At 49.9% G+C, this 20,464-nt stretch overlaps 10 protein-coding genes across 10 annotated transcripts; 5 read left to right on the forward strand and 5 right to left on the reverse strand.

Moving 5' to 3' along the window:
* Positions 1-175: 175 nt before the first annotated feature.
* M437DRAFT_14167 (uncharacterized protein) lies at positions 176-656 on the reverse strand (the record flags this gene model as incomplete). Its single annotated transcript, XM_041018748.1, has 3 exons — positions 176-386; positions 438-566; positions 625-656. Coding segments are annotated over 3 exons (372 nt in total), but the record flags the coding sequence as incomplete, so codon positions are not given.
* Positions 657-1,176: 520 nt separating this feature from the next.
* Positions 1,177-2,626, reverse strand: M437DRAFT_35864 (uncharacterized protein; the record flags this gene model as incomplete). The annotated part of the gene is made up of 4 exons (XM_041019336.1): positions 1,177-1,406; positions 1,470-2,066; positions 2,223-2,507; positions 2,560-2,626. The coding sequence occupies 4 exons, from the start codon at positions 2,624-2,626 to the stop codon at positions 1,177-1,179; spliced, it is 1,179 nt and encodes a 392-aa protein (XP_040884928.1).
* Positions 2,627-2,902: 276 nt separating this feature from the next.
* Positions 2,903-3,490, forward strand: M437DRAFT_62271 (uncharacterized protein; the record flags this gene model as incomplete). The annotated part of the gene is made up of 1 exon (XM_041024044.1): positions 2,903-3,490. The coding sequence occupies one exon, from the start codon at positions 2,903-2,905 to the stop codon at positions 3,488-3,490; it is 588 nt and encodes a 195-aa protein (XP_040884929.1).
* Positions 3,491-4,231: 741 nt separating this feature from the next.
* On the forward strand, positions 4,232-5,188 carry M437DRAFT_35910 (uncharacterized protein; the record flags this gene model as incomplete). The annotated part of the gene is made up of 1 exon (XM_041019343.1): positions 4,232-5,188. A coding segment is annotated over one exon (957 nt), but the record flags the coding sequence as incomplete, so codon positions are not given.
* A 1,566-nt stretch (positions 5,189-6,754) lies between these two features.
* On the forward strand, positions 6,755-8,774 carry M437DRAFT_36970 (P-loop containing nucleoside triphosphate hydrolase protein; the record flags this gene model as incomplete). Its single annotated transcript, XM_041019548.1, has 3 exons — positions 6,755-7,475; positions 7,517-8,423; positions 8,474-8,774. 3 exons carry the CDS (start codon positions 6,755-6,757, stop codon positions 8,772-8,774), a joined length of 1,929 nt encoding a protein of 642 aa, XP_040884931.1.
* A 596-nt stretch (positions 8,775-9,370) lies between these two features.
* M437DRAFT_62274 (uncharacterized protein) lies at positions 9,371-10,027 on the forward strand (the record flags this gene model as incomplete). The annotated part of the gene is made up of 1 exon (XM_041024045.1): positions 9,371-10,027. One exon carries the CDS (start codon positions 9,371-9,373, stop codon positions 10,025-10,027), a length of 657 nt encoding a protein of 218 aa, XP_040884932.1.
* Positions 10,028-10,962: 935 nt separating this feature from the next.
* On the reverse strand, positions 10,963-14,618 carry M437DRAFT_37904 (STAG-domain-containing protein; the record flags this gene model as incomplete). Its single annotated transcript, XM_041019739.1, has 3 exons — positions 10,963-13,899; positions 14,065-14,159; positions 14,216-14,618. 3 exons carry the CDS (start codon positions 14,616-14,618, stop codon positions 10,963-10,965), a joined length of 3,435 nt encoding a protein of 1,144 aa, XP_040884933.1.
* Positions 14,619-15,401: 783 nt separating this feature from the next.
* M437DRAFT_62276 (uncharacterized protein) lies at positions 15,402-17,014 on the reverse strand (the record flags this gene model as incomplete). Its single annotated transcript, XM_041024046.1, has 2 exons — positions 15,402-16,519; positions 16,570-17,014. The coding sequence occupies 2 exons, from the start codon at positions 17,012-17,014 to the stop codon at positions 15,402-15,404; spliced, it is 1,563 nt and encodes a 520-aa protein (XP_040884934.1).
* A 424-nt stretch (positions 17,015-17,438) lies between these two features.
* On the forward strand, positions 17,439-18,131 carry M437DRAFT_36154 (uncharacterized protein; the record flags this gene model as incomplete). The annotated part of the gene is made up of 1 exon (XM_041019391.1): positions 17,439-18,131. The coding sequence occupies one exon, from the start codon at positions 17,439-17,441 to the stop codon at positions 18,129-18,131; it is 693 nt and encodes a 230-aa protein (XP_040884935.1).
* Positions 18,132-19,123: 992 nt separating this feature from the next.
* M437DRAFT_80541 (concanavalin A-like lectin/glucanase) lies at positions 19,124-20,125 on the reverse strand (the record flags this gene model as incomplete). Its single annotated transcript, XM_041027367.1, has 1 exon — positions 19,124-20,125. One exon carries the CDS (start codon positions 20,123-20,125, stop codon positions 19,124-19,126), a length of 1,002 nt encoding a protein of 333 aa, XP_040884936.1.
* Positions 20,126-20,464: the final 339 nt, after the last annotated feature.

Consider the following 20,464-nt stretch of genomic DNA (forward strand, 5'->3'; position numbering starts at 1 on the left):
TAGTCGAATATTGCAGAAGTTGAAGTGTCCCTAAACTATCCTCCTCGACCCCATCTAAAAAGCGTACTGTCAGCATAAGGCTATAGTTCGTGGAAATTGTCTCGACTCACCCATCCTGTTCAAGCTTCAGAGGAACGTCTTCCGGAGGGTCGAACTTCTTCCTCGCTTGTGTGATCTCCTTCTTGTCGCCTCCTTCTGGTGCTTCTCCATCCGCGCATCCGCAGTCGTAGAAGTCACCAATGTTGGAACAATCGAATAGCTCTTTCTTCAAGGACTTGTTGACCTCGTTGTGGACATGGCAACCCCAAGCTGCGGCTGCTGATCGCGATGTGACTTGTGGAGGGAACTTGTCGAGGATCGTTCGGAAGTGACCGGCACATTCGCCGCTGTAGTTTGTATGTTAGCTCGAGCCGTGTGATGGATTGACGAGGCCGTACCAGGGGTATAACCGTTGGAACAGGTGGATGTATGCGTTTAATGCTGCGCTTTCTTCAGCTGTGGGCTTGTCCGGGAAGCGGGCGAATGTCGTATGGAAGAGCTTCCATGCTGCACGACCAAGTTCGGCCCTGTAAAGGCATGTCAGCGATTGACTATCTTGGTATCGACCTAGCCATTGCGACTTACTTGGCTGTTTCGTTGCCGAGTTTGGGGGCGATCACATGTCCAGTCAGAGTCGAGTCTTGCAGGTCGAGTCGGTTGAGCTTCTCGAGTTTTGCGTTAACGACTTCGACCGGATTGCCAGCTCTTCCTCCAGATGATGGATGTCTGACGCCGATTTCATGCGAGCGGAAAGAGAAGACGAATGTGAATGCGAGGAAGGCCGAGACGCCGATGAGCAGGAGCACGAATCGCCGGCTAGGTCCTGGAGCTACGGGCATGCTGGATGTGATTTTGTTGGGTATTCAATCGGTGTCTATAATAGCATTATGTAGGTCGAGTGAGCAGGTTGTTGTCTTCTCATCAAAGGAGAAGGAAGAAATGTTGCCGTTGCGACAACGAAATCGAGGGGCTTCGAGTTCCCACAGTTCCGGTCACAACGCGTCATGTCATCCCACTCATCAGCTTGAGTTTGTTTAGAGTTGAGGATACGACTCCTGATCACGGGCTGAATCTTGTTCTTTCATGCATCGAGGGTATCTATATATCTGAATCAAGAACAGTCGTCGCTTGGAATCATCAGGCCTGCGCAGATTCAGCGCCTGACTGACTCTGCTTCTCGGGTTCGGGGGTCGCTTCAGGAGTTGCAGAAGAGCTCTCATACCACTCCATATCCACCGCTTTTACCAAAACAACCTTTGCTCTATCGGCCATGGCGTAGTAATCGGGGTTGTCTTTGGGCGTGAACATGGCAACGTGAGCGGCAATTTCGTTACTCGCTTTCTCGTTGATGCATTTGACCCAGGTGCCTTTACTTTTCAGCTTCTTGTCCACAGCACTGCTAGTCTTGCGCTTTTTAAGCGGTGATTCACCTCGTTGTTCCTTTGCCTCTTTTGGCACTACGCAAAAGGTTCTCTCTTCACCCAGTAGTTGCTCCGAGTAGTAGGTCTTTCCTTGCTTGTTTGTGTCGAGGCAGGTGTAAAAGTCGGCGAACCCAATTTTGTGAGAAGAACTGAGGGCGGCGACGCTTTCGACACGTTTGGTCAGGTCAGCACCACGGGCGAGACAGCCGACGAATTCAAGATGTCCTCCTGCCCAGGCCCAGCCTTTGGAGATGCTTTCGCGATTCTGCCATGCGGCACCACCAGCTGCTGCTAATGCTGCGGCGCCACCTGCAAACATGGCGTACTTGCCCCATTTTCCCCATCCACCAGCCTCTGGCGGTGGAAGAGCGCCTGCAGGAACTTTTGTGGGAGGCGCTGGTGTGGAGGACTTTCCGAGACCAAAGAACTGAGATGCTTGGTTGTAGGCGTTCAGAGCGGCAGAAGCTGTATTGTAATGCTCTTCTGCACCATGCGCTACAACACCAGGATGTATACCTAGATAGGGGGTGTCAAAGGCAAGCACAGCCTGGATATAAGGGAACAAGAATTCTGGAGCTTTAGCTGGATCGGTGTCCTGAGATGGTACTGAAGGCTTCTCCTGAGGAGGCGCTGATGAGGATCTAGGCTGCGACTCCGGCACTTCGAGGTTGACTGTGGTGTTGTTCTGAGATGTCGAACTCGTTGTGGTCTTATTGCCAATCTCGGAGTCATCTTGAGTGCCTGTGGATGAGAATGTGCGACTCGAGGGTACAGGTGGATCACGAGCAATGCTTAGCAGAGTCTCTGCAGCTACGATACCGCCCATCGAATGACCGACAAGAACAACCCTCACTGACGGATCGATAGTTGGTGACGGGGTGCCATTCGCGACTTCCAGGTCGATGCACTTGTTAAGTAACCATCCGTGAAACTTGGCCACACATTCGTTTAGATCGCCCTGAGTTTCGAACTTAGGATAGACGATAGACAGAACATTGATCTTTGGCAGAGCATTCTGCACAAGGGTTCTGAAGTGATCCGGAAAGCCTACCGTGTTTATTGAGTAACGATTCACGACTAGAAGCAGGAGGTTGTTTACCATCAAATGTGTGGTCCCCTCCCTTGAAGCCGTGGATGAACACGAGCAGTAAACTCTTCGTTGGCATTTTACTCTTTCCACCTGATCATGAAAAGCCCATAAGGTTTATGACAGAGTGGGGATAGAAGGGAAATAGATGAGAGAAATAGGCGGTCTGGAGTTGTTGCTGTAGGTGGACTTGGATGCGGTGCGACTGTGAGTGGTTGGAGCGCGTCATCGAGGGCCGAGGTGACCATGGAATTTCTGGCTCTCTCCAAATTTCTATGACCACTGTTCTCTAGATTGCCCAACACACCATCACGTCTTTCACGAAGCATACGATCCACGACAAACGAGACACATCATGTCACACCCTCAGGAGCCCACGCGACAGCCGACCGTCGACGAGACCGAACGCTACAAGGTCACTCTGCATCGCGCTGCCATCGCATGTCTCATCGTCTGCCCAGCTATCGCCGCCCTGCCACCACGCAAACTAGACTTCTACACAATCTCTCTGGTCGGAATGACTGGTTTCTCAGCAAACTACCTATATCGCGAATCACAAGGTCAAAGCATCTGGAAAGTCATTGGTGGCTCGAAGGCCGAGGAGATGCGACCAAAGGGCGACACATCACTACCTACCGACAAGGCTCGCGAGTTCCAACGCCAAATGAAGCTGCAACGCGAGGCAAGAGCTGCTGGCGACAACTCTGGCGTTGACGCTGCTCAGCAGAACAAGCAAAATATTCTTGAACAAGTCTACTACGGAAACGAGAAACCCGAGGGCTGGAGAGAACGCAGAGCACAGGAAGACCAGAAGGCTCTTGCTGAGGGTAAGGGTCTTAGCGACATCATCATGGACCAGATCTGGGACGTCTGGACCTGGGGCAAGCACAAGGAGGCTCAGGCCGAGAACGCAGTCAAGTCGGAGGTCGAGAAAAAGAACTAGATGGCTTGATCAAAACACTGGAGTTTGCACATATCGGAACCGCTTTTTTGTACGACTAGCACCCTCTCGGAGGCATGAGATTGTATTATACGCAAATGCATAATGTTCACAGACCTTACGCCGCGAGCATCGCAACGAAAGAAGATATCATGGATTGAAATCACAGTACGGACCAAGGACAAAAACAAGAGCTACTAACAGTTGTGTATCATTTGTCGCAGGTGAGCCCAATCGCGACTCGGTGGTAAAGATCATGGAGTAAGCGGCATGCTCGCTTAAGTACGATATTGTGCCTAAACTCTTCAGTCTTCGACTAGTATGCAGCCACTTGCCTTTCATTGCTTACTGGCTTGAAGCTAACCGACAGTATACATTTTGACATGCAGTACTCTTCTTCAAAGTCGAGGCGCCCGCCTGTCGTTACGAAATCTTCGAGGTTTGTCTTGCTGGTTCTGAAAAATGGTGGCACTATTGACTTGTCTGCTCTTAAATCTGGGCATCGCTCTCGCACAAGACGCCCGATTCCTCAACACGTCGCGAAGTGCTTCCGTCTATGCAGCTGCAAGAGCAGACGGTATTGATTTGAGGATCCTGCCTTTCGCGACTGTTGCTCTCGAATCAATTGAGAATGCATATATACCTATCACGTTACCACCATTCAGCAACGCATCGAGGATTGATGTACATGGTGAGTCAGGCGACAATTACTCTCCAGCCTCTGATCTGATCTGATTTGGTATAGCTCATATAGTGCCCACATGGTACCATGCACTCGTCCCTACGACAGGTCAAAGCCCAACGCCAAATTGGACTCTAGAAGCACAATTTAATATGATGCAACATGTCAACATCCGCAAAAGTGTCTTGTCCATCTCGTCGCCTGGGAGCACTGTCTACGCAGACGACGAGGCAAGAGCAACCGTGTTGGCAAGGCTGCTGAACGAATACCTAGCCGCCCTGTCTCGCACTTACCCATCTCATTTTTCATTTTTCGCCGTCACGCCATTACCTTATGTCGATGCAGCCATCAAAGAAGCACGATATGCACTCGATCACCTGGGTGCCGCGGGTATAGGTCTTCTCTCAAACCACGAAGGCTATTATCTTGGAAACTCCCAATTTCAGCCTTTCTTCTCCTTTTTGAACAGCACCTTGAACAACACCGCCAATGAGATCATCTTCGTTCATCCCAACGAACCATGCATGAGAAGCCCAAACGGCAATGGCAGCTTAATCATCGCAAATCCAACAGTCTACCCTGATGGCTTGGTAGAACTCTACTTTGAATCCGCAAGAACATTCATGGACCTGACTCTCACGTCCACTCTGTCCACCTTCTCGAAGCTCAACTTCATCGTCCCCCACGCTGGCGGTAGTTTTCCTTCCATAATCAGTAGAATGCTCTCGAGTCTTTCTCCCAGGGCATTCGCTGCACAGTTGGAGGTTCTCAAGCAGAGATTATGGTGGGATACTGCTGGCCCGACTTTTCCTTATCAGGTCGAGGGGTTACTGGCTTATGGGATTGAAACGGACAAATTGATGTTGGGTACCGATTATCCATATGTGCCTAGGGCGCCAGTTCAGGTGTACAAGGTATTCGCGGATGAAGTGGGAGAAGCGGACTTCTTGAATGCGACAGAGAAGGATGGGGTGTATCATGGAAACGCTGAGGAGCTGTTTGGCGCTCGACTGAGGTGATGCTGCTGCTGCATATCGTGGTATGGAGAAGTCGGCATTGGCTACCTGCTTGGATTGAAGTTGACCGAATCGCAATGAGGTTCAGTGAACGGTGAGATCGTGGATTCACACATTTCTGGAGGAGGTGATACCGACATTCTGCAGCGCGATAGCGACCTTTTCTGCTTCACTCTCTTCACTTTCCTCTTTTCGGACCCCTATATAACTTTTCGGATCCTAACCTATCCCCTAAAACTCCGGTCCCTTCGCTTTTCTTCCCTTCCTCCTTCAACTCCATCCCCTTCCAATTCATCTCCAATACTACATCACATCTTTCCCTACTCACACAACTCCGACACCTTTCTCTTCTCCTTCATCAAGAAGGTCATGCAGCATTGGTCACACCACTGCTCACCTTCTACGACGATTATCACATAGTCAGTTCTCGCACTGGCTTCACACCCTATTCAACCAGCAGTTTCCTAGTCTGTGCATACTTGCTTCGAAAAATTTTTGAGGCAACAATCATATTCTGACGATCTCTGCCTTTCTCACTCATCAGAACCATTTCGTCTCCTATCTTTTCACTTCTTGCTCTAGTAACAGAAGCCGCAACAATATCGGCTGCTTCATTGCGTCTTCTCGCCCGACCGACGACCACGTATTATCGCGAGTGTCTGCATCTGGTCATCGACATTCATTTGTTCTCGGAGAATTTGACATTCCTTTCCACTGGGACGATATTTTTCTTTACCTCGACCACCAAGAGGGCCATAAGACGTCAAACACTCCACGGATCACAATCCACACCAGTATTCTCCAACCCATCAGATTGAATTCTACAGGGTGACGGACTGCAGACTGAATCGTCGGCACATCTGCGAGACACGGAGCAGAGGAATACTAACAACTGATTCGTTCATCAGATTGCTTTTTACCACAACTCTCACACTCTGGCTGTCTTCATAATTCTGCATATGCAGCATATATACGAGAATGGAAGCCCTATCAAAGGAAGACCAAGCATTACACCAGCAGCAGCAAGAGTTCGTTGCACAACTGCAGGCCGAGTCTGATCGTTCGCAAGCCGAACAAGAACCTTTTGAGGACCTCGAATGGCGATACCTCAAGGCGGTGAAAGCCATTCAATTAGCGGCTCAAAATGGCCCGGTGGCTCCCGCAGAGCGTAAGCTGTTTCAAGCAATGCATGATCAATATGCGGCTAGAGTCAGCGAAAGAGGATTCGAGCAAATCGTAGCCGAGAGCGAACCCAGCAGTAGAAAACGCAAAAGACGATCTCCATCTCCAGATCCACTCTTCGAACCATCAGGGGAGCCCAGACCGAGAAAAATATGGGCCAGCTCCAAGAAAACCCGAGGTAAGACTCGGAAAAAGTCTTCGCAAGGGTCTAACCCTGCACAAAGAGATGAAGAGGTCAGAGAATTCTTGAGGCAATTGATCGCAGAAGCACCACCAGAAAAGAAGCAAGCAGCATACAAAGATAGTGCAAGAGTGCTAAACGCCATCGACCAAATCGGACCAGATAGTGTCGAGTACCTCGGAAATGGAGAGTGGTCGGTCGAAGGTATGCAAACAACTGTCAAGACCCATCAACTGATTCACGCCGGTTGGATGATCGAAAGAGAGACTAGTACAGAAGGCCCGAAGGGAGGCATTCTGGGTGACAAGATGGGACTTGGCAAGACCGTTTGCGCCTTGGTGAACATGGTTCTTGCAAAGAGGTTTTCCTGCCCCGACGAGCCGAAGACCAATCTCGTAGTTGTTCTCACAACGTTGCGAGACCAATGGATGAATGAGGCGGCCATGCACACCGTCGAATCAACTTCAGACAATCCTGCGGGTCTTGGTCAAATTCATGCCTTCAATCCCAAGACTGGTTTTGATACTGAGATGCGACAATTTCGAAAGGCTGATGTGGTTTTTATCACATACCCAGAGCTCTGCAGCGCATCCAAGAATGTCAGATATCCACCCGATCTGTCTGACGAGGAAAAAGATGAGTACTTTGAAGAACACATTCGACCAGGACTCCCGGCAATATTTCAATACAAATTTCGTGCTGTCTATCTTGATGAAGGGCATCAGATTCGTAACGGTAACACAGGAGCCGCAATGGCATGCCAAAAGCTCATGAGTGAATTCCGTTGGGTCCTTACCGGCACACCTATGACCAACGATCCGGCAGATCTACATTCTGTTTTCAAGTTCATTCGCCATCCCAAGGTTTTCAAGCTCACCCTCAAAGAGTTCAACGTTTATTACAGAGGCAGCGGCTCGAAGCGCGGAAGTGGATGAATGAAAAGACGGGCTTCAACTTCGAATGGGTAGCGACACTCGTATTTGAATCCACGAGATCTTGGACATACGAAGACGAACTATTCGGTCATATGTTGACTAATATACCGAAACCAATGTTTTTCGATCTGTGCAAAGATCTTTCGGTGCCAGAAAGAATCATATACTCGACCGTGCGTCAACGCCTGGAGCAGCTTGCGGTGGATAGATCCAAAGATCCCAACGCTACTAAGGCGCACAAATTTGTTGATGGACTGCTCATGCGTTTGAGACAGATGACAGGTCATGTGCTTCTGATCTACCCTGCCATTTTCAGACAGCTGACAGATGAGGACGTGGATACTATCGACAGAACGATATGCGAATACGCTAAACAGACCCCGGACCCACACGCAAATGACTACATTGAAGCTGTACGTGAGCTCCAGAAAGGCAACGCTTGTGTGGCATGCGAGCTACGAGCATATGATCTCCAATGGGCAGCATGCGGCCATGCTTATTGCCATGACTGTCTTGGAGATGAAGAGGATTACTTCGCAGAGAAAGACAAAAGATGCAGCCTTTGTCAGCGCCCTGTCTATCCACTAGTCGACGAAGCCGAGCACGAAAAGAACGAGAAGCCAAGGTGGCTGAACAAGAGCGGTAAAGTCATTCCCTCGACCAAATCTGCCGAAGTTGTCAACTTGATCAAAACTTGGCGGGATCCCATAACCGGAGATCCCAGTGCCAAAGTTGTTGTTTTCACCACGTTCAAGGATGCGCTCAAGCTTTTAGCAGATACTTTCAAAGAACAGAAGTGGAGATTCAGTATGCTGAGAGCAGACATGAAACCTCACGAGAGAACGGCAAGTATGAAGAAATTCAATGAGGATCCCAAAACCTTCATCATGCTGGCCACAAACGGAGTCGGAGGCGCTGGTTTGAATATGACGGCTGCAGGGTCAGTCTCCACGTCTGCTATCACGCGAACCAATACTGACTACCATATAGATATCTCATCAACTATGATCAATACTTCAACGAATCAACGGAACTCCAAGCTATCGGCAGAATTGTCCGTATGGGCCAAACGAGGCAAGCTACGATAGTTTCTCTCACAGCCACGGGAACAGTTGACGAGCATCTCAAAAACATCAGATGCCGAAAAACCATAGTCATCAAGAGAGTCGAGAAAGCATCCAAGAGGAAGACCATGGAGGCTCTTCTCAAACTGTTTGAAGAAACAAAGAACGACAGTGCTCTCTCAGAATCGGAATGGCAAGGAATTGAACACGGAGATGATGTGCTTTGAACAATGATTTGAGAATCAGCACGATGACCTTATGATCGCACGAAAAGCGACAGCTGGTCTTCATAGTCATTTAGATGCTTGGACAGCTCACAAAAAAAAAAAGAAAAAAAAATCCCTGCTAAACCGAATACGCGAACCTATCATGCCTCGTATCAATCTAGATCTAGAAACCGTATCTCTACCGGGTGTCTGAATACTAGCTTCTTCATCTGTACCAGGTAACCTGCGTAGATCCGAATCTGCCTAAGTCGATGTTGCACTTTTGGTTCGCTCACTCGTTTGTTTCCATTTCGTACGCACCTACCATAGCCAGGAAACATCTCCATCACTCTGACACTCTCTCTCGTTACCTCGATGATGCTTTTATCACTCGCATTGTTTATCCACGATTCCAGTCTTCTACCTGCTCACTGGGGACCCTGAACCCTTCAATCTTCGACTTCCGCGGACGCAGTTTATATCGTTCGAATCTCGGATCTCCCTTATTTGAGAGTCGATCTAAGGAAAGATCACATCAGTTAGATGGTGTGTTACACCATATTCCTTCCACAGCTGAGAAGTCCCTTCTGACTTACAATCTAGATAATCTCAGCACCATGTCCATGCATCCGAAGATCTCCATCAATTCTCACGAGAATCTTACCAACGACCTTCACGCCCGATACCGAACCGAGAGCAAAGCCCTAACGGCAAAGCACAAGATGAAGACAACAACTCTCCTCAACAAGATCCAAACAGCCAATACCCGCCACAAAAAGCTTGAGTCTACGCTCCAGAAAGACGTCCGTCGTTTGAAGAAGAAGCTCGCAAAGCGTTGCAGCAAGTTTCTTCGTGATCTAAAGGCCACCTCTTCTCTTGACGATGGTTTCGATTTGGACTCGGACAATATCATCGACACAGATGAGAGTGCGTTTGAACCCGCTGGTTCCTTCGAGACCGTCATCGAGGATGGCCGTCCTTTCCTCTTCGAATCAGAGACTGTCAGAATGCAGAGTACCGCCACTGAAACATCGATTGGCGAGACAGAGATGAAGCTCTGGAAACTGCGTGAATTCCTGCGCAGGGATAAGGGAAACGTTTGGGTGAAGTTGGAAGCCAGGTGGAACGAGGATGTCGCAGGCAATGATCCCTTGAAGACGCGACGACTCTCTCCAAACTCATCTGGTCAGAGAAACCCCGGAGAATCTTATGTTGGATGTGTAGCCTCAAGCATAAAAGTTCGTTCACATAGGGACAGTTACCCGGGCACATGAAGGTTGCAAACACACACGAGAAGATTTCGAAGGTAAGGAGGAAGCCCATCACGAAGGACCGGATGAGGGTCATAAAAATATTGAAGGACGCTGTCCTCGGGACAACGAGATGAGAAGAAGGCCAAGTGCAGACGACAAACCATCTAGCCTCAGTACTCAATTTCGAATGCAAGAAGCAAATATTACAGCAAGTACCTATCTTCCAATCTCTCGTGAGGCAGAATCTACGCATCTGTGATTCTGATATAATTCTCCTTACTGCAGCATAATGCTAGAGTATGTCCTGCGAGGGAATGAACAAGTCTCATGCTGAAGGAGGAAGAAGCTGCAACTGGTAGAACACAGATTCGGCCAAGAGATAGTGAGAAGTACTTTCCTCAAATCCATCATTGGCAGACGCCCGATTCGACCTCGAATGCATACACCAGTTAAAGAAGTTTCGGTTGGCCGAATTCGAGTTGTGGCCAAATATTCTTTACAAACTGCTTCTCGGAGCAACCGAGATGCTAGTACCGGACTATTTAGCTCCAGAAGAGCATCAGAGAAAGATTTTGCAGAAGATCAAGCACTTTACGGCTGTAGGCCGGATTGAAAGCTGATGAAAGTCTAGCTTGGTTGGAGGAAGGAGCACACTTCAAAGCAGATCCGGCCACAACCGTCTTCGACCTTGACATGAACAGCCAGTGACCTTTCGAGATCAACCTTGACAAGTGCGGTCTGCGAAACGAGAAAACGCCCCTAGCAGATGCGGTCCATCACTTGACAAGAGGATGGACTGGAGCGACAGGATCAAAAACGAGCAAACCAAGACAAGGAGTGTTGAAAAGACATTTTTGGCTAATAGCTAGGATAATCGAGAAAGAAGGGGTATGTACAGAAACAGAAAGAGAAATACAAACATCCACATTCATTCATACCAGAGTACAAGGGTACATCTAGTCGCCAATTACACTCTCAGCATCGTTAGCGACTTCATCTTGTTCTTCCTCTTGGTTGCCGCCTTCGGGCTCATCCACCATTTCATCATCTTCTTGAATTTCTCTTGCGCGAACGGCTTCTTCGTCCTCTTCTTCGTCTTCGTCTTCGTCATCCTCTACGACGACTTTTGTGCTCTTTTGTTGTTGGGGTGCAGCGGCTTTGGCCTTTCCCTGTTGGGCGCCAGTCTTTGCTGCTGCTTTGCCCTTGCCCTTCTTGCCTTTGGTCTGAGCGTCCAAGTGCTCGAGCACAAGCTTGAAGTTGTGTCCCAAGCGCGTCTTGTTGCGCTCGAGTCTTTGCTTGACGACAGCTACATTGACCATTCTACCCAGTATGGCCAGCACGAGCTTAGAAGATAGTTCGCAGAGTCGTTGTTCCGCGAGCAGACTGTTTTGCAACTTGGCCACGCGCTTTGCTTGAGAGGCTTGAGTCTGTTCATCATCTCCTTCAGCATCTGCTTCATCTTCAGCCTCATCCTCGGATACAGGATCTGCGTCAATGGGATCGGCAGGCTCCTCATCGTCTTCCTCGGATTCTTGTGCTTGTGAGTTCTCGGCCTCAACTTCGACATGCTTGCCGGTAGCCTTGGCAAATGCAGCTTCGGCTGCACCAAAGACACGAAGAATGCGTTTCTGCAACACTGCATCCATCTCTAGAGCCAATACGAGGTATTCATCGCCGTTCTTGTCAGTAGTGACTTGACGCAAAGTAGCCATGATGGTGTGTGCATCAAGAAGCATTCCGGACACGATAACGCTGAGCTCATCATTGACAGGGCGTGTCTTTAGTACTGCACCAAGAGCATTGACATATGCGTCGCGTCTCATGGCAAGATTCTCAAGCTCGACGTCGGGCAGAGCGGTTGTCTGCAGTGACTTGATGAACGCGGGTATACGCCACATGAAGTAGAACGTGACTGTGCGTGACGCATGCATGGCCAAAGCGTCGTCGAGGGCAGCAGTCTCTGGGTCCGAGCCCTTTGGTGAGGCGGCACGGTTGATGAGGGTAATCAGTGAGTCGATGGGTGGAGAGGGGTCTGGCAACTCGGGGCGTGCGGTAGCTGGTGCGGAGGGCTCTGTCTCGAAGTACTCTACCGGGTTAGAGATACTGGACAGCTTTTCCAGACGTAGCACTGTTTTGGAAAGAGCGTCAAGGACTGTGGTAGAAAGCAACCCGCGTGTTTCGAGATCTTTGCCGTGCGTGATTGTGTTGAACGTGCTGATGGTGTCTTCCCAGAGAGAGTCAATCCTCTCGTCGGGAACATCACCAAGCTCGTGATAGCTCTTTGCACGTAACAAAGCTCGACTGGCTTCTGCTAGCACCTCCTCGTTACTATGTGAGAGGAACTGCTTGTTGAAGTCGTTCAACAATGCTGCATATGTGGAAGAATCTTGTCTGAACTCCTGGAAAGCTTCCAGACTCAGAACGCGACCCAGACGAAGTGTGCTTGCAGCAGTCTGTGGTGATTCTCCGAACTTCTTAAGCAACCGTGGTATCACGTTCGCGAGGTGACGTGCTGCTTGCTCCTGCAATTCTTCGACATCTTCCTTCTGCTTCTTAGTTTTCTTCGTTTTCTTGTCGGAGTGTGCTTCCACAAGAGATGCGACGGCTTGTTTGACGGAAGAGTTCAATACTTCCAGAAGGATGACCTCCTCGTTCTCCGTAAGTGTGAGCTCCTGTTTCAGTTGTGACTCGCCGCCAGCAGCATCGCCATTCTGGGCTTCAACAGAAGTGTCATATAGAAGATATCCGGCCAGCTTCTCCCACTCGCGGACCTCGTCGATCTGGTCGTGGAGTGTGTCTGCAGCGATCATGAAGCGAGAGTCCGTGGTTCCAGCATGCAATAGGTAAGCAGCTTGACCAGGACCTCTTTCGACACTAGGTGGCATGTGGCCATCTGCCGAATCGTACGAGTCCAGTCCTTCTGCTAGGCACTTGAACTTGATCCACTCATGACAGGGGCTGTCAAAAGAATCACTTTCTTCTCCAATGACCTCCTCCAGCGCTTCTTGGCCACCAAGTGCATCAACTTTCGCTTCGTAAGCGTCGTTGATACTTTCGGCGAAGAAGCCGACTACTGATTTTCTTACTCTCGGCTCTGCGTCGAAGATCAGTCGTCCGATAGCGTCGATGTCATCGGGTTCGAGCAAGCCGCCCTCCCTCAAATCGTCCAGCAGTTCAACAGCCGCAGCCCGAACGCTTGACTCGGCATCCTTGGTGGCCATTTCGACCATACGGCCTCTGAAGCGCTCGGTGAAAGCCTTGAGGCCACCGAGCTTGTTCTTGTCTGCATAGAGTCGGTGCAGCTGCTTGATTGCTTCAAGACGCGCCGAGTGATTCGAGTCGGAAAGTACCCATCCCAAGTATCTCAAGTGTTTGCCGTTGAAATATAGGTCTGGGTAGGCTACTATCCATTCTCCAATGGCTTTTGTACAGTCAGCACGAATGTGAGGATCCACGTCTCGGTAACGGTGGATGTAAACCGTTTCGAACCAATCCTTTATAGTGTTATTGAGCTTTTCCTGATGTGCTTTTGCTTGCTTTGAGTAGTCCTGCAACTCGCTGACTCGTGTCTTGTTCGCATTTTTGCCCTTCTTCTGGGTCTCACTATGACGCAGTGCTTTTGAGGCCTCTTCTGCTAATTCACTGCCCACTTCGCAGAGAGCAGTGATGATGGTTAGCGAGACAACAGTGGCAGTGTGTCTGAAAGGTCTGTTCTGAGCTGCTGACATGGTTCCGAACCATACTTGCATGTTCTCGATTAGTTCGGGGTTGGTGAAAAGGACATCGGTGGTATGAATGGCCTTGATCAGCGTACGGAAGAAGCCCATTAGCGATTCTTTGAAAGCTGCAGTACCCTTGCCTTTTGCGATGATGGGATACTCCGAGACGTTTTGCTACAAAGCGGTTAGTAGGATTATTGTGTGATACGGCACTAATCAACATACTGCCTGGAATTCTTCTTGCAGATCGCCGAGCCTGCCAGCACAGTTGTCGGGATCCTCGATGTCTTCGATCGCTACTTCCAAGTCGCAGCCAGCCGATCTCAACACAAAATTGACCAAATCTGTCAAGGCGCCAGCTTCGTGTTCGTTGAATGCCGCAAGCCATCCTTCGGCTGCTTCGTCCAGTGTGTTGCCTCGGGCGAAAACTTCAGCTGCAGTTTTGAAGTCAGAATGTGTGTGTCTGGTTTGCGAATGTGCTTGAACCAACCGTAAAGACCTCCGGCTTCCTCTGCAGCGGCCTCATCCACACCCTTGGCTTTCTTTGAGCGACCCTTTTTAGCACCTGCTCTCGCAGGTAACGCGACTGAAGTGCCGTTTGTTTTTGAGCGCTTTGCAGCGGGCTTCTTTGGTACAGCAGCCTTTGCCTTGCGCGCTCTAGCTTTTTGTTCTCGAAGCTCTTCCTCGTCAGGCTCGCTCTCTTCTTCCTCGTCAGATTCTTCTTGGTCATCAAGCTGGTCGTCATCTGCAGCATCGCGCTTGCGCTTGGAGGCGGCGGGTGCTTCTTCGATGTAGAGTTCGGGCTTGCGCGAGACGCGTCCGGAGCGGCGAGAGCGACGCTCGTTAGTGGCATCTGGAGCCTCATCATGAGGCTGTGATGTTGGAGACGACATGGCGCAGTACAGGTTTGGCGCGTAGAATTATCCGGTTTGCGACAAGATGTGGTATGGTTTTTGGACGCGTCGACGAGATAGAAATGGTGAACTGGACACTGAGAACAATTAGATCATATGCCGCGTCCGAAACCTTCTCCCTAAGTGATAGAATAGACGCAACACAGTTGTCCAGAGTGTTGCGAATATGTGGGCTTGCTTCTGAAGCAAGACGGTGATGATCGCAGCTTCCCAAGTTCACGCGTGTCGCGTTGGAGCGGAAGCTTGGTGACTAGGGCCGAGGCAGCACACGCCGCCACAACGCTTTCCGCAATTGCTAGTTTACATATATGTCAAAATCTTTCCACATAACATATTAAGTCGCAGTGGTTTAGTGGTAAAATTCGTGCTTGCCATGCACGAGCCCCGTGTTCGATTCACGGCTGCGACATTGTTTTGTTTGTTCAGGTCCGACAAAATCTTTTGTCCCCTTAACACCTTAACGGGTCAATTGCTACTGTGTCGGACGTTTGAAGTGGATGAGGTTAAGATCTATGTCTCAAGTTTTTGTTTTCGGGCAGGATCATGGCTCTACAGCAATAATTGATCAATGATTATAGGTGATCGTGTTTTGTCATAATTGTAGCGTTATGCATCAGCTAGAGCATCCCGTGCCGTCTATTTGTGCAGCTTCCATGAAATGATTTCCTTCGTCTCCTTATTGAGACCATTACCCTCTAAAGCATTGCCTCCCGGACACGGACTATTTAGAGGCATTCTCGGACTGCTACGAGTCTGATTCCTTTACTCCAAGAATTCGATCATGACTGAACCGTTCTTGAGCCCAGCCTCCTCAATGGTCTGATCCAATGCCTCAATCAGGTTGCGGCCCATGAAGACAAGCTCAAAGTCAACACCTTGCTTGCCTTCAACAGGCGATGCTTTGAGCCACTCGTACATGCGGCGTACCTCCTCTTGAAGACCAAAGCGTCTGATCTGTCTTCCACCAGAGTATCTGAACTGGATACGAGTTGATGACGCCGGATCCGTAGGCTCAGTGTGAGGTTTGTCAGATGCGATCTGAGCGAAAGGACCGGCTTGTGATGCTGGAGGTTCTGTCTCTGCGTTCTCGATTGGTACACCGGTGTCGACAATGTCCATGGCGTCGGGGTCGACATCTGTGCTGTTACCCTTGCTTGATTCTGCCTTGGTGAGAGCATCAGGGTCCTCGTCCTTGATTGCTGTACCGCCTTGCTGAAGACTGTTTTGCATTGCCATCTCCAGCATTTCCTCCTCACTCATTTTGTCCACATCCTTTGACTTCTTCTCAGGCTTGCGGGTAGCAACCGGGTTCTTTGCGAAAGCCTTCAGGCTGTAACGATCCAGGAATTCATGCAGATCCATCAGGAAGTCGGAGGCTTTCGGGACAGGGGCACCTGACCAGATCTTGACCTGCTCACCAGTTCTGGGGTCAACAATGGCGATGTGAGGGTATGCGTCGTCGCTGTCTCTGTTTTGGAAATAGTACTGAACATATTGAGTGCCGCGTGGATCATCCTTGGAGTACTGCAAGAAGATGAAGTTCTCTTGAATGGTTTCCTTGATTTGCGAGTTTTTCCAGATGTCACGGTTGAGAACCTGGCAATCGAAAATTGAAGGGTCCTGCACATTGACAATTATCCATTTCTCCTCCTCTTTTCCTTCGTCGCGAGCATCTTGGAACGATAGGTGTGAGATGAGGTCGGTAGGGGGTCTGAAGAGCTCGGCGAGCAGAGTTGATTTGGAGGATTGTTCCGAGGCGCCTCCAGTAGCACGAGCGAGATTACGACGGTGTGTTTCGGGATCGGCTGAAGTAGCGAAGCCAGGATTAGCATCGTCGTCCCATACAGAAACTTGGTTGAAGATGCCGGGTCGTGTGTGGGCTACTAGCATGTTAGCAGGCTAGTTGGTTGTCTTGAGTGCTATGACCGACCTCTTCTCTGGCGTGCCATCATCTGCTCGTGAACGGCAGCGTTAATGTCGTCCTCGTCGTCGCCAGCCCATCTAGAGCCAGGACCAACAAGAGTCTCTGTGGTTCTAGCCATGGGGGCTCTGACTTCTTCTTCACCGCCGGCATTTCCGTAGGCCTCCTGCTGAAGACGTCTTGCCATGGCCTCGTCATCCTCGTAGGGAGCATCGTCATCATCAGAGTCTATCGTCACAACGCCGTTGTCATCCTGGTTGTAGCGACGAGATGCTGGCTGGGCAGCGGGCTGGGATTGCTGGGGCATGGCAGCGCCCATGTCGGCGCCATCGCTGTCAAAGTAGAGTTGAATAGCTTGTTCAAGGTTGTTGTCGGTGAGGGTGAGGTATTGACGTGCACGTTCCGGCGTCGCTGAGGTGATGGCGGTAAAGTTGGCGATTAGTTCGTCGTCCATGATTGCTGATGTCGTAAATTCAGGTTGCCACTAGTTGGCGAGAATTGTTTGATACGGAGGCTCGAGTCGTACGAGATGAACGGCGAAAGGAACGAAGGTGGCGGGAGATGTCACTCGATGTGCGAGTGACGGCGACGGGATGTTCTTGTCGAGAGAAGATGGAAGTGATTCGAAGGACTGGAATTCACTTGGTTCAACTCGGACATCGGACTTTGACGGTGTAGCAATCGCAACATCGTCATACCTTGTTCACAAGCCTGCATAACTATGCACGATGATGCAGGCAAGAGCGTCCGAGCTCGCTCCTGCCTCGCGACTCGCGAGTCGCGACACGAACAACTTGGAACATCAGCTATCGAGTCCTTCACATCCCTTCCTGAAGCCATCTTGATGCCAACCTGCTTTTTCACGCCTCTTTCCAATCATGCCGCCTCAACAAGGTTACATCTCTCGCCAATTCGAGGCTCTTGAAGATGGTGCCAAAACTCCCATGGCCATCTGCCGCCACTGCAACGACAAGAAGGTTGCAAGAAACATAGTCGCTCGTAAAGTTGCTCATCTCGCTGCCTGCGAGGCATATTACACCTATCTTCAAGCCTTGCTCGACGATGACTCCTCTAATGCGGGAGAAAAAGAGCTGAGGCAGCTTCCTGATGAGCTCAAGGTCAAGATCGAGCAGCGTACTGAGCAGCCTTTGGTTACAAAGACGAGTCATGCCGCTGCTGAGGTCGCCAATCAAGAGGTTCTCAAGTCTGACCTTGATGAGACTCTCATGCAGGCCATCTTCCACGGCAGCTTACCTTTCGACGCTTTCGAGCCAAACAAACATCCTCATCTGCTTCGGCTCTGCCGTATGATCATGCCCGACTTTGTTCCTCCTTCGCGTGCGCGTGTCGCTCAGACCATGGCCGATATGTCTGTTCGCTCTGTCATGCCAGCTCAGCAAACTCAACCACCTGAGCAGTTCTTCACACCTCGTACGGACCCTGTTGACAGAGCCTACGCTCAAGAAGAGTCTGCTCGCGCTGCCCTTTCATCTCGCATTGTCAATGACCTACTCTCTCGCGCAACTCCACAATCTACCCCTGGATCAAAGCGTCCCTTCGATCTTGTCTGAGGACACAAACTCTTACTGGTTCATGCGCAGCACACCAAAAACATGTTTCGCACGTAGTTCCGGCAAAAGAACCTTTACAGGCCTATAGCCTCTGAAGGAGAGGAACACGCACCGGTGACCTTGGGGGAAGAGGGTCCACAAGGTGTGTCGAGAGGGGTTTACTTTAAAGCAGCAATCGGGACTCTCAACCACTGCCTGGAGGAAAGGACCTATGTGGTTGTGGTGAATGGCGAAAGAGTGGGTTCTTGTTCCTCGAAAGAGAGGGGTTCAAACCCTGGTTCAAGGATAGCTGCTCCACCAGATGTTAGGGGCTTACCAAGTGGGCCACGGATTGGTGCTGGATTGTTGCTTGTAAGGGCCGCAACTTTTTCTGTATATATAGGCTTGCTTCAGCTCACGTGGCTTTCGCTGAGTGGCAGATAGTGCGACGCATTTCTCAGTACTATCACATGCAAAGACTTCCTCTCAATTGATTTTGCGTTGTGTCTCGCAGTATCCTCTTAGTGGGATATCATATCCGTATGCTAAAGTGTTGACTGCGTGTAGCTTTGAAAATGCACAACACTATCGAGAATCAGCACTGTGCCCACTGAGAAACAACAGTTTGTCAGCTCTCTGTGGATATGCCTCTGCTTCTGTAAACCTCCGTGCCTTTTTGCAGTATATACTTCTTTTGCTAGAGCCGGAGTACGGTTGGAAATACGGGCTCTACAGTTCCTCATCAAAAGTCTCCGGACACCCCTGCTTATTACACCAGTCTTGCAAATGGCAACTCGCGGACAGCTCGCGCCTTGATCAAAATTGCGGAACTGAGAGCCACGCAATCGGCTGATAGACTTGCTCACTTCAGGGAGGCTCTCATGGATTGTTTCGAGTCTTATCTTGGTACAAGGCTTTTTCATACGTCTATATATAAATTACAGCTACCTTCCATTCTCTGACTCAGACCAGACCTCCCTGACCTTTTGCCCTACTCCTTTATTCTTTGTGCCTTAGCCCTGAACCTTTCTGGACTTGACATAAGTGACGTTGATGTAGTTGTCCACAATGCTAGTATCAGCGAGAGGGTTATCCGAATGGTCGACAAGCAAAACCTCCTCAATGTTCGATACACCAGTCATGAAATTAGACCCAGCGGTCACTGAAATGTTGGTAAAGACGACGGGGGTAAAGTGGGCCAGATGCACTTCGTCGTGGGGATGTTTTATACTGGCCTGTCCAACAGCCCAATGTGCTTTGGTATTGCAAACAGGCCTGTAGCCCATGCCAGCAAACTTGTGCGAGGCGGATGTCTTCTTGCTGTTGTTTTCGATCAGGATAGATCCACTGGTTCTGCTTGACAATTCCACCGTCATAGTGATACTGTCCCCAGCAGAGATGGTCATGTCCTTGGCAGGTACATACTGCTGAGTCAACCACTCTAACCACACTTCGGATTTTCCAGTGGGAAATAGTTCTATAGCAGCGAGTATTCCGCCGTTTTCACCCTCTCCGTCGCAGTGGCCGTCGTAGATGCCCATCGCTATTGCAACGTACTCGCCCGTGACCTCGCCCCTGACACCTTCTGGTGTTGCGAAGACTTCCGGTGCGACGAAAGTCCCAGACACACTTGTGATGTCCTGGCCTGAGAAGACGCCACCACCAAAGTTGTGGTCCTTGTGCTGTTCGGCGGTTCGATCAACAAGAAGCGTGGCGTATAATCTGCCGTCAATATCATCTACCATGGTATCGTTCGACTCGATATATTTAGGCTTGCAAGTCCAGTGTTCAGGGTGGTGGTCGCAGTATTCAGGTCTGCAAAAATCTGCCAGCTGATTGCCCTTACAGAACTCCGAGCAAGGGAAGACTTCTGGATTGACATCGCAATATGTTGAGCTGATGTCACCTCTTTTGGCGACGAGAAGAGCGGGTTCATCGTTGTGCTGGGCCATGAGAGGAACAGCACTGACGATGCTGGTAAACAGCAGGCCAATCAGAAGGGTAAAGAGCTTCATTCTGGCTTGATAGATCTGATTCTCCGTATGAGGCGAAAAGTGGTGGATAGTCCAGGTGAAAGTGTTGATAGAGAAGAGAACAACAAAAAAGAAAGGCGTGCTGCGTTGTGTGACTTTTAAGTGTTGTAACTTGCTCATCGCTCTGTTACTCATCGCACCTTCTGCGTTTGGTGCCTACCTGTCGCAACCAACTCAAATGTGCTCCTTCCGCCAAGCCTATATACTTCAAATGCTGCGACCAAATCATTCCTACCTTGGCAATGCTTTCTACAAGAGGATTCGGAGGTCCTGAGTGATTTTATGTCTGATCTCTGTGAATGACTGAAGGCCAGGAGACGA

This window comes from Aureobasidium melanogenum (assembly GCF_000721775.1).
Source record: "Aureobasidium melanogenum CBS 110374 unplaced genomic scaffold scaffold_1, whole genome shotgun sequence".
Taxonomy (NCBI): Eukaryota; Fungi; Ascomycota; class Dothideomycetes; order Dothideales; family Saccotheciaceae; genus Aureobasidium; species Aureobasidium melanogenum.